Here is a 13,655-nt window from a genome sequence, read left to right as displayed (position 1 = left end):
CCCAGCTCACACTCCCCTCTCTCATATACCCCTCCACTCCATCCCTCCATCTCATCCTCAGCCTCCCCCTCCTTCTCCCCATTCACCTCACTCACATACACTCTCCTCATCAGTCTCTCACTCTCCATCTTCTCCAGATGGCCAAACCACCTTAATGTGTTTCTCCTAATGCTTCCTATCGCATCCACATCCACACCATAATGCTCCTTCACTTCATTATTTGTCAGTCTGTCTCTCCATGTAACTCCACAGGATCCTCTCAAATAACTCATTTCCACTGCTCTCACTCTTGACTTCTGTCCCTTCAACAAGGTCCAAGCTTCACTTCCATGCGTTAGAATTGGTATCACAATACTGTCATGTATAGCTTTTTCACTTCCATGCTCACTTCCCTGTTTCTTATCACTGTTTTCAAGGAACCAGCAACATTTCTTCCCAGCTGCACCCTTTCAAGCACTTCACCCTCCAAACTTCCATCCTTACTAATCATATTACCCAAGTACTTAAATGCATTCACATTCTCCATTTCCTCCTCATCCAACCTCACTGAACATTCACTGAAATCACTTCTCTCGATGACCATCACTTTACTCTTCCCTTCATTCACGCTTAGATTCTGTTTCAATACGAACAAGAAATAAAAAATCAACTGCGCAAAATATCTTATTGTGAACAGCATAAGCAATACCAAGACATGGAGCTCAACTGCAATAAGAAAAAAGAAACATCTTTATCACTATCATCATCCTGGTGTGTGTGTGTGTGTGTGTGTGTGTGTGTGTGTGTGTGTGTTTACCTATTTGTATTTACCTATTTGTAGTATACAGGAATTGAGCAATGCTCGTGTTGTCCTGTCTCCAAATCCACATTTATCAAATCTACCTTTACACACATGAATGTTTTTCTCATGCACCACCTCTTCGTCTAAGTCGTTCCAAATATTTATGTATTTACCTAATGTACCTAATTGTGATATACACAGGATGTGCTATGCTCGTGGGTTTCCGTCGCTGTTTCTCAATAAGTCAAATTTAGCTTTAAACTCGTTTAAGTTTCTAGACTGGACGATCTCTTTGTCCAGGCTATTCCATAAGTCTATACTTCTGTAAGGAAAGCTATATTTCTTGATATCCTTCAAGCAGCTTGACTTTTTCAATTTCATTCCGTGTCCTCTTGTTGCTCTCTTATCCCATACAAACAGACCTCCTTTGTCAATTTTATCTACTCCCACCATGGTCCTGAACACTGCAATCATGTCTCCCCTCTTTCTCCTTTCCTCTAAGGAAGGCAAATCCAGCTTTTCCAGCCTCTCTCGGTATGACAGGTCTGCCAGACTGAGTACCATCTTGGCTGCTCTTCTTTGTATTCTCTCAATCTTATAAGTCTCTCCAACTATCTTGTTAATATGCTTTTCTGGTGACAAACTATCTTGGACCAGTGCTCCCAAATCTTTCTCTTCTCTCATTTTTGTGAGTAATTCATTATCCAACAAATAATTCAGTGATCGCCTCCTGGTACTTTTATCCATTTCCAATATTTTACATTTCTTTACATTAAATTTCATTTCCCACGTCCGGCTCCAATCGAGTATCCTATCCAAATCCTCCTGCAGCATTTTACAATCCTCCTCAACCTCTACCTTCTTCAAGATCTTTACATCATCAGCAAACAGACTTGCATAACTGTTCACTCCATCTACCATATCATTTACGTAAATCAGGAACATTACTGGCGCCAACACCAAGCCTTGACGGACTCCACTTTTTACTTCCCTCCATCCAGATATCCTATCCTTTATTACTGTCCTCATTTGTCTGTCTCTCAAAAAGTCTCTCATCCATTCCAGAAGTTTCCCCTTCAGTCCTCCTATATATTCAAGTTTCCACATTAGTCTCTTATGAGGTACCTTGTCAAGGGCCTTCTCTAAGTCTAAGTACACACAATCCACCCAACCATCTCTCTCCTGTACCACGTCAATTGCTCTAGAGTAAAAGCTCAGTAAGTAAGAAACACATGACCTTCCACTTCTGAATCCAAACTGACATTCAGCCAAAATATTCATCTCTTCTAGATATTTTATCCATCTGTCTTCAGGATTCTCTCGCACAATTTTGCGACCATGCTGGTTAGAGACACTGGTCTATAATTCAGGGGTTCTTCCCTGTTTCCTCCCTTATAAATTGGTACCACATTTGCCCTCTTCCATTCTTGTGGCACTTTCCCCTCTTCCAGAGAAAACATGATTAAACTGTGATTTTTATCCGCCAGTTGTTCTTTGCATTCCTTCAGTACCCAGTTAGAAATTCCATCAGGTCCTTGGGCTTTCCTTACATCTTGAGTTTCCAGTAGTTTATACACTTCCTGTACCTCCACTTTTATATCTTTTAGCACCGGTACATTTCTAATCACTCCCTCCCCTTCCACAAACTCTTTTTCATTAGTGAAAACCGATTGGCAACATTTGTTCATTATTTCAGCTTGCATTGCTGCATCTTTATAGACCTCTCCTTTTACTTTCAGTTTGGTGATTCCTTCCTTTTGTTTCAGTTTGCCATTAACAAATCTATAAAACAGTTTGGTTTCATCCTTGCAATTGTCTATTATACCTTTTTCAAAATTCCTTTCTTCTTCTCTACATATTCTTGTGTATTCATTTCTAATTCTTTTATATTCTTCTTTTGTTCTGTTGTTACCTCTCTTTCTCCAATTGTTCCACGCCTTATCTCTCTCTTTTTTTGATATCATACACCTTCTATTAAACCACTCCTTTTTCCTGTTTTCTTTCCCTCTTACTCTTGGTACAAATTTTTCCACTCCCAAATTATAGAGGTCTAGAAAGATATTCCACTTCCTCTGTATCTTTCTTATTTCTCTGAATTTTCTCCAATCCGCATTTTCAAAAAATTTTCTCAATCCTGTAAAATTTGCTTTCCCAAAGTTGTATCTTCCCCGTCTATGAAGCTCGTCTCTTGGCTCGACATTCCCTATTATCATCTGGAACTCAATGACCACGTGATCACTTTTTCCTAAAGGACAGAGATATTTCAATGATTCTATTACATCGGGTTCTTTGGTAAACAGTAAATCTAATCTTGCTGGTGTGTCCTCGCCTCGAAACCGTGTCTCTTCTTTGACCCATTGCGTCATCACATTATTCATTATTATATTTAATAACATAGTGCCCCACGAATCCTCGCCGCCTCCCGAGTACCATTTCTCCCAGTTCACCTCTTTACAGTTAAAGTCACCCACCAAAATTATATTATTACTTTTCTCAATTATTTTTTGTAAATAGCTAGCCATATCTGACAACATCTCCTGGTATTCGTCATCATTCCATGCTCTCGTCTTAGGGGGAACATACACTACCCCCATATTTCTCTTAACATTCTCTCCAGTTTCTAATTTCATATATATCACTTCAGCCCTGCCTTCTCCCATTTCCACAGTATCTACATTTATGTTGTTCTTCACTGCTATCATCACTCCTCCTCCCATTTTTTCTTTTCTGTCTTTTCTCCACAGTTTGTATTTACCATCTCCCAAATGAACATTAATATCTTCTCTTAATTTGGTCTCTACAAAGCACATGACATCAGGTTCATGTTCTCTCAAGAAATCGTTAACTTCGGGCCTTGCCGATATTAAACCATCAACATCAGTATATATCACCTTCAAATTATTTTTGATGTTCTTTATACCCTCTTCTCTCCTTCTCTCCATTGGTAACACTCCCTCAATTTCTGATCTTTCATAGCCATCCCTCTTAGTTTCCTTCACTTCTATTTCTTTATATACCACTTCCTTACTTTCATATCCATTACCCTCCAAAAAAAAGTATTACATTCTTCCTCTGTCCTCTTATCATTTTTTTCCTTTACTTCTTCCTTCAATGATTTTAAAACTTCTCTTTCTTCTTCCTTCAAATCTTTTCTTATTATAATATTTTCCATCCCTGCCTCTTTGCTTAATTTCCAGGTCACTTTGAGTATATCATCTACTACATTTTCTGCTGACAACTTGACTCTCATTGGTCTTGTTTCCCCTTTCTTATAAGGCCCTATTCTCCTTACTTCTTCAATTTCTTTTACCCACTTGTCTCCTTTGGGATCAATCTTGCCTAATATTTCTCTTACCAGGTTCGTGTCTTTCTCGAGTCTCACAGATCTAACCTTTTCTTCCTCCTCCCTGTTTCCAAATATTACCACACATCTGTTCCTTTCACACATCTGTTTCTCTCACTATTTTCTCTTTTTTCTTCACTACATTTTCTTCCAATTTTACCTTGTTCATTTCTCTTTCTTCCTGGATGATTTCTCTTAAGCTGACCACTTCTTTCTGTTCTTCTTCTGCGTGTGCCCACTTTGCCTTATGTTCTTCTAATACATTACTCACTTTCTCCGTTTTATTAGTACTCTCTTCTAGTTTTCTCCTCAATTCAATATTTTCATGCTTCAAATTTCTTATCTCTTCATTCGCCGTTTCATTAGACTGAATCAGACTCTGTATAGTAATCTCCGTATTCTCAGACACATCTTTTAACACTAGATTCTCCACTTTCTTTTCAAGTTCACTTATCCTCATAATCAATGTTTTAACCAGATCCATGACATTAGTATTTCTATCGAATCCTGGAAATTCGAGTCCCTCAGTGTTTACATTTTCGGCCATGATTGAGGTTGGTTACAACTTGCAGAACCAAAACAGCTGTTACCGAAAATACTACAACATTCATGTATGCTCTTGCTGGTAAATCTTTACATTTTTGGTAGTCTATATTAACTTCCTGTATTTTAAACTGAAAACAAAACCATAGGAGACAGGACAAGCGTAATTCCTGAAACTATTTAAGGTTTGCAGCGGTGGCTAAGCCTTGCCCTGGGAGCAGTCAAGACACATCTGTTCGCTATGGCTGTTCACTCGTGTGTGTGTGTGTGTGTGTCTGTGTCTCTGTATGTATCTGTGTGTGTGTGTGTGTGTGTGTGTGTGTATACAGTACACTGTTATAATATCTGTGCTGGCAAGGTGTTTGGGGTATTTTAGGTTAGGATAAGCAAGAAAAAGGTGACTATGAACAAGTGGCCAGAAGATGGCAAGCATTTAAAATGGTTTTCCTATTCTTCTACTGTACTATACAATTTCCTGTAACACAGTGCCTGCCAGAACAGTATAAGATATGCATGTTACTCTAGGGCTGACTGTACACAAGGCAAACATTAAAAATAGTTTTCAATTCAAACTAACTTCTTTATTCTATTTATTTTCTTTTTGCAATTATATTTATAGTAGAATTGCAGAAAATTTTTCACTGCTACAGTACCTCTAAAGACTTGCCAACTACAGTACAATCCCTGCTATCCGGTATCCAGACAAACGGAATACTCAGAAAAACGGGAAGATTCAAGGGCTGGTAAAAATATCAGTAAGTTATAACGGCGCCAATTTGAATGGACCGCCAAACCGCCATTTTATCGTGTCATGCAAGGCTGGGTGAAGTCGGACTAAGCGAGGTGAAGGCATTTCTGGCTAATGTAAATCCCTAGTAAATCCTCTTAACCAGCCCTCCTCTTCCCTCTTTCCCCTACTTGAATTCAGTCATCCTCCACACCCTCCACAATTTCCACAAATCACCAGTCTGCTTTTTACCACCAGACAGTAAACAAGCTCTTTTGCTGTTGTGTTGCTCTGATGGACGTTAACTTCAACACTCCAAAATGCCTAAAGAGCAAACTGAACGTAAGCGTTTCGTGCCTACCTTGAAACAGAAGCTGGGCATATGCTATAAACATGAAAAAGGCGAACATTATAAAACACTGATGACTGAATATAATGTAGGAAATTCAACGATTTATGATATCAAGGCCCAAGCATCCAAGCTCGATGAATTTTTCATGAAAAGCGAGACAAGTAAATCCATTGAAAAAAGGCATACTCTTCATCGTTCGAGTGGTTTTGCATAGAAAGATCTAAGGGAGCACCTATTTCTAATCCTCTTATACAAGAAAATGCAAGACAGTTTCAAAGTAAAATGAATATAGAAGTCGAGTGTGATTTCAGTATTGGATGGTTAAATCGTATCAAAGACAGACATGGAATTTGTAAACTAGACATCTCGGGAGAGAGCAAATCAACAAACAGCAAACACCGGTGTTTTTCTTCCTAACCGACCAACTCTAACTTGCACCACATAAATTCATCTTAGAACGCATGTGTGCTGGCAGAGATGAAAAAAAAAAAAATGTTAATAGGAATGAAAGATTACTTTGTTGGAAGAAAAAAAAAAATATGCTTGCACTTCATACATACATCATGTACTGTATTTTAGTTTGTGCAAAACAGCCGATTGGTGGATGAGGGGTGGAATGGTGGCGGTCAGTTGGGGCCGGGACCATAAACAAAGCTTGTGTGGGGGCACAGGTGTCGTGATAATTCTACAATGCAGTCTTAACATTAGTTACCAATAAATGTTCAAGATTTTATTTCTTTATTTTTCCACTTTTATGAGTACAGTACATACAACGAATACTTCGGTAGTTAACACAATGGTGCAAAACAGCTGAATGGCGGAATGGTGGCAGTCAGTTGGGGCCGTGACCGTAAACATAGGTCATGTGGGGACACAGGTGTCGTGATAATTCACCAATAAATATTCAGGATTTCATTTCTTTAGTTTTCCATTTTTATGAGTACAGTACATACAACAAATTATTCGGTAGTTAACAGAATGGACTTGTGCATTTTGCAGTACTGCAAGGCACTGCATGCACGTGCATTATGACCATGGTGTGTGTTTACAAGGCAATATTTCAGGTGGAATCTCTTAGTGTGGCCCCTGATGTGAGTGGTGAGTACCAGAATTGTATTTACTGCTGTGATAATTATCGCCTTTGTATAGATTTGAATATCAGAACTACGGGAAAAATCTGTAACCGGGAAGGTAAATTCCCCAAGCCGCCCGATTAACTGGGATTGTACTGTATATGGATGAAACAGTGATAGTCTGATAAACAGTTCTGACTTGTAATGATAAACAGTTCTGACTTGTAATGTGGACTTTGTACATCTTAAACATTAACATGATAACAACTTCACACATACTTGACTGGTCTGCTCAACTTAAGACGCTTGTAGACGTTGTTAGCCAGCCAATACTGCACCGTCATGTTCCAGCAGCGCATGCCAGCTCGTACCGTTGGGGTGAAGTCCGCTCCGTACTCGTCAATGTTGTGTATAGCCTCAAAGTTGTACTCCACTTTCTCACCTTTACCAACACTGAAAGACATACTGTATTGTGTTAAAAACAACTCACTGATGGTGTTATCACAATCAAAAGTGCACCAACAATTACCTGCCAGTTGTGATGACCAGCAGTTACATGAAAATTTGCATATGGGATAATTAGTAATATGAAATACACAACAAAAGAGTAAAAGAATGATACTCTACGGCATGTGGGGAAAAATAACAAATGTTGTAAATATAACGCTGGCAGGGGAGTGTCAGCAAACTCCTGCCCGTGATGGTACATGACACAGTAACAGCCACTCATATTTTACCCTATTCAAGGCGTAAGGGTTCAGTGCAAGTTTACTGTGGTTTAGTACTATACCGGTACTATTTAGTACGTTGTTCATGGAAGTGCAATGGCAAAACTAGTCTGAAACTGTACATGGGTCGTTAAAGTTACATAAAACAATAGTGAGGAAAGAAATGAATTATACTGTACTACTGTATACGTTTCTTGAGATTTGGGAATCTCAAGCAGTATGGTGCTGGCCTCCTCAAGCTTTCACTAAGTGCTGGAGGGTGACATGTTCAGGTGGTGTTGCTGATATATACAAACATCCCTCGACACATTCCCCATTCCCAAAAGGAGGAAGGAGGATTACAGTAGGCCAACTTCAACCTGCAGCCCACTATTGTAGCCCCAAAATGACAACAATCATCTTCAATCACTTCCATTTACCCTTTCACTTTGCTGTGGGGGAAGGACCCTGGTTTGCTTTTTGTGAAGTTCTGTTTACTACAAAATGGTGCCGTACCCTGCATGATGGATGTAATGTGCTGTATCTGCAGAAGAACCACAAAGAAGCTGCTGGTTACCTGTGATTGATGGGTGTGCTTGACCAGACAGACCAGGGCTAAGCAACAATAACAATCATTTCCACTAACAAAGTCATATTCATACTCTCTCTACATGATCATGTCATCTATGCACAGCCTTCTACCAACTGACCAATGAAGCCCCCACTGCACAGCTATCATGGACCTCTGTATTTCTGAATCTGTAAAATCTACCTGTACTTATCAGCCCCATCTCCACTTCTCTCATTCTATTTTCCAGAACATAACAATGTCTCATTTCTATATGATACAACAAAAGGGGCACAAACACTCTCATGTCATCTTGCAATCTCCGTACAGTACTCACTTTCCTCATCCATATTCAGGCCCCATACTTCTTCATTCTGCCATTTCACCTTCCCTCCCCTTACACACCTCCTAATTAGTGTAATATGCCAATTATCCATCATTGCAATATTCGGCCCAACACAATATCTGGCACCGTCTGCTCGGCTCTATTAAAACAATATCTGGCAAAATTAGGCAACATCCAGCTCAGAAACGGGAAGCAATTGGCGGTACTATGCACCTTCTAATGGTGGGATTATCATCCGGCTCAGATATGGGACCCAATTGGTATGCAGGCAGACCACGCAACACACCAGCCAATCACAGTGCGTTGTGGGAGTGGCCCACCTAACACACCAAGATTACTGTCACTCTCGGAGTCACCCCCGTGGATGCCATATAGTGGGGACGTACTGTGCACTGTGCATTTGTGACCCACACAGTAGCTACCTCCTAGTGCTGTGACTTAGCCTGTCTATCTCCGAGCTGGAACAATCTTTGTGGGAGCCATTCATCACTAAACATGGGATTTAGTGCACTGTACTGCATAATGTACTACTCTACCCTCCACTGATGCCAAAACTGGGTGAGTGCAGTATGATTATGATTCTATTACATACTATATTACTGTACCATATGTACTGTATCAATTATGTATTTTTGTTTCGTTTAATTTATAAAGGCTCCAACATGCTTGCATATGTCGGCCTTGGTCACCTAATGGCGGATCTCCATGCTGAACGATCCATTGCAGACTCCCTGTTCAGTCCCATAACCTTGAGGTCACACTTCATGACCTCATCCCATGTCTTTCTCGGTCTACCCCTCATAACCCCACCCCCATTATTAACACCTCTCACCTTCCTCACACAATTATCATCCCCCATCCTCTTCACATGCCCAAACCATCTCAATCTACCTCTCCTCATCACAACACCAATACACTCCAGTCCCATCCTACCTCTCAACTCTTCCATTGTAAACCCAGCCCTCCCAGACCTTGCACATAGGGACGAACTACACATCCACCTAATCATTGTCATTTCTGTACGTCTGAGCCTGTGAATATCCTCCTCCTTTACTGCCCAAGTCTCACTACCATACAGCATTACACTCCTAACACATGCTGCATACAAAGACCCCTTAGCACATGGGGAGAGTCCTCTCAATGTCAGGAGAGGCATGAGCTCCCTGAACTTCTTCCAACCACTTCTCACCCTAGCCATAGAGCTACCTCCAGCCCCACCTCCAGCACACAACATGTCTCCCAAATAACAAAACTCTTCCACATACTCAAGAGATTCACCAGCAAGTTCAATCCTTCACACCTGACAATTTCCACCTGCTCTCCCCTACAAGCTGTACGCATAAAATCAGCATTATCTCTCAGTCTACCTCTGATACCACTACATCTCTTTTGCACTCATTTATCACAAACACCGCACACGACGGAATTACTTCCCACGCCCTTGTGGCAAACCGCACATGGCCACTCTCCCTCGTCTTTGACAGTACCGCCACCAACCCTAGATATCATCACATTTGTTTTATCTGCATTTACCCTTAAGCCCTTCTGCCCCATACCATCTCTCCACTTCCTAAACCTTTCCTCCACCTCCCTTTCGTTCTCTGCAGTCAACACCAAATCATCAGCATACAACATCTCACACGGTAGTCCGTTTCTGAAGCCACGTGAAAGGGCTTCAAGTACCATGATAAACAACATGGGACTCAAAACTGACCCCTGATGCACACCAACATTCACGGAAAACTCATCACTCAAATCTCCATTCAATCTTACCTGGATACGAGCACCCACATATAGAGCCATAACCACCCAACCAGCCACTCCTCCATGCTAAGCTTTCTCATTACCCACTTCACCACGTCTCTAGGGACTCTGTCAAACGCCTTTTCCAAATCAATAAAAACAAATTACAGATCCCTTTTCTTCCCAATACTGTATATTTTTCCTGAAGCTGTCGAATAATGAATATGGCATCAGTGGTCCCCCTACCTGGCATAAACCCAAACTGCATCTCATCAATATTCATTCTTTCTCTAATCATACCTTTTGAAACTCTCTCCATTACCTTCATTATCTGATCTAAAAGCTTAACTTTAATCTTTTACTTATGGGTCATACTGTACGAAAGTTTTTAGGACAGAGGGTCAAGACAAATACTTTCAGGTAGTGACACATTATCCGCCTCCACGCTGAATGGTTAGCCGATTACGGATACCTACGCAATATTCTACGAGGGGGTTGGCTGAATTATGCTGGATAACTGAAAGATCACTGCAGTCATTATAGCACCTTGGTAATGATACTCTTCCACCACTTAGTTTCTTTTCATTTAATAACACGCCAAATTCAATCATAATCTCTCTCAACTCTCTGACTGCAGCAGCCGTGATGACAACCTATGTGCTCAGTGTGGAGAAACAGGAAAATAACTGTGTTTTCAACTCATATTTTAACCCACTTCTCCTTAACCCGCCCCGTCCTGACCACTTTTTCACCACTGGTACCCCCCAATCCCGACCATTTTTGGACCCAAATTTTTTTTGCTAAAACTTTCGCTTTTGGTCAGAAACAATGGTCAATCACCAAGAAAGTGTTAACCGGGGTCCATAAGTGGCCTAAACAGGTATACCTTCGTTACACCTGGTACCGTGTTCTCTGTAGGTGGTCTGAGGCTCTCACGTTTTCTATGGCATTTTAAGTCTGGGAAACCAATGAAAGTAAGTAGATATGTATTTATTACAAACATAAAAACATGTGATACAAGAGTAAATTGGATTTTATACAAAAATAGAGCTGAAATAAGCATTGTACCATCGTGCGAACCGAGCAAAATCGGGCAGACTGGTCACAATGAATCGCTAACATTGCTGAATCATGATACATATCATTTTTTCTACTTACATAATACATCTCCAATAACATTATACCATTTTACATTTTATTGAATTGTTTTTACGTATTCACAGGCCTTTCGATAACATTTAGGGTAATGTTAGCGCTTATTTACGTAGTGAGTGAACTCGCTGTGACTGTTGTTTCAACTCGTATTGTGTTTTTTCAACTTACATAATACTTTCCTAATAACATTATAAACTTTTCCACTTTAGAGAACTGTTTTGAGATAGTTTCAGGCCTTACGAACCCAGTGTATTTGATTCCATATCCACTCAGTTGAGTAACCTTGACCTTGCCCTTGACAATGAAATTACCATTTTGGGTGATTTTAACATACACAATGTTGAATGGTTATTGCATTCTGCCCGGACTGACGACTCTGGTCTAGAATGCGAGCTGTTTGCGGAATCATTTAATCTCACCCAGTTGGTAAAGCAACCAACCAGAATACCTGATAATCCTGTCAATAATGCCCATCTCTTGGATTTATTCTTGACAAATAATCCAGATCAATACAGGATAGAGGTACTGTCACCACTTGGATCCTCTGACCACAATCTCATCAAAGCCTCATTAGTTAACCCTCCTACACCTCCCCATTCCGAACCTGTCAGGGTGACCCGATGGCACTTTGACAGGGCAGACTGGGATGGATTTAGAAATTATCTTGCTGATGTTCCATGGCAATCTTTCTTCTCTAGTGATCCCAATTCTACCCAGTCCCACATTTGCGACTTAATACTAGCTGGTATGGATTTATTCATACCAAGTCAACATTTCACTAAAAGATCAAATTCTCCAAAATGGTTTGATGGCGATTGTGCCAGAGCAACAGCCCAAAAGTCATTAGCATATAACTCTTACTTAAAATCAAAAACATCTGAATCACTCTCCCAATTTAAAATTGCTAGAAATCATGCAAAAGCTGTATTAAATCTATCTAAATCAAACTTTCTTCAAAAGCAAGCATCAAAACTACTTAACAACCCTAATGACAATAGAATATTCTGGTCAACTCTTAATTCTTTCAATATTAACTTTAACAAGTCATCTTCCATTCCCCCACTAAAATCTTCAGATGGCAATATTACAAATGACCCACGTGGGAAAGCAGATATCTTTGCTAGTACCTTTGCAAGAAACTCTACCATAGATGATACCAGCCAGAATGTCTCAGTACTGGAACTTGATTCTCCCGAAATTGCCCCACGTAAAATACAGACAAGATTCGTAAAAACCATCCTAGACAATTTACCTACCAACAAAGCTCCAGGCCCAGATGGAATTCCGCCAATTGTTTTGAAAAAGTGTTCCCCTGAACTTGCCTCTGTCCTAGCTAAATTATTCAGACTATGCATACGTACTTCTTTATTCCCAAATTCATGGAAAGAAGCCAATATCCACCCAGTTCCGAAGAAAGGAAGTTGGTCTGACCCCTCCAATTACAGACCAATAGCTGTCACATCTTCTCTTGGTAAGGTATTTGAAACTTTAATTAATAAGCATATTGTTAAACATCTTGAATCCAACAACTTAATTAGTGAGAGACAATACGGTTTTCGCCGCGAAAGATCCACCATTGACATACTCAATCTCTTAACTCATATGATCCATCAGTCAATTGATCTTTTTGGAGAAACTCATGCAGTAGCTCTTGATATCTCTAAAGCTTTCGACAGAGTATGGCACCGTTCCCTGATGTCCAAACTCCCTTGCCATGGACTAACGTCTTTTGTTCCTTTGATTTCTTCTTATCTTAGTGACAGGAAAATAAGAGTAAAAGTAGATGATGTATATTCAAATTTCCACTCAATTAACGCTGGCGTGCCGCAGGGATCAGTTCTGGCGCCAACCCTATTTCTGGTTCATATTAATGATCTCTTATCTGTCACTCACAATCCCATTCACTCATATGCAGATGACTCAACACTACATAGTTCATTCACACTCAGACATACAATTACAAAGTCTAATATCTCTACCTCTCAACTCAGTACAGCCATCTCCATAAATCAAGATCTATCTACAATCAGTGAATGGGGACAAAACAAACTTGTCTCTTTTAATGCTAGTAAAACTAAATATATACAGTTTACTAATTGACAGATATTGCCTGATTCGTACATTACCATCAGTGCTACTAATATTCCCATCTCCAAAAGTATTGAAATTCTTGGTGTCTCACTTAACAGTGCCCTAAGCTGGACCTCTCATGTCAGATCACTTGCTAAAACCGCTTCAAAGAAACTTGGATTATTGTACAGAGTCCGTAACTTCTTCGCTGATAAGCAGTTGGCTATAATTTATAAGAGTCATGTGC

General features: G+C 40.1%; 1 protein-coding gene across 1 annotated transcript in view; it reads right to left on the bottom strand.

Moving 5' to 3' along the window:
• frj (membrane bound O-acyltransferase domain containing farjavit) overlaps positions 1 to 13,655 on the bottom strand; it is a 179,931-nt gene that overhangs the window by 59,408 nt on the left and 106,868 nt on the right. The window contains exon 7 of the mRNA XM_080277842.1: positions 7,099 to 7,272. Coding sequence (XP_080133968.1) covers positions 7,099 to 7,272 — 174 coding nt within the window. The remainder of the gene's footprint in view (positions 1 to 7,098; positions 7,273 to 13,655) is intronic.

Source organism: Coenobita brevimanus, chromosome 71, assembly GCF_032717465.1.
Source record: "Coenobita brevimanus isolate Jiangsu-jjx chromosome 71, ASM3271746v2, whole genome shotgun sequence".
Classification (NCBI taxonomy): domain Eukaryota; kingdom Metazoa; phylum Arthropoda; class Malacostraca; order Decapoda; family Coenobitidae; genus Coenobita; species Coenobita brevimanus.
Note: the sequence above shows the minus strand (reverse complement) of the source record. Positions and strands in the feature narration are given on the sequence as shown.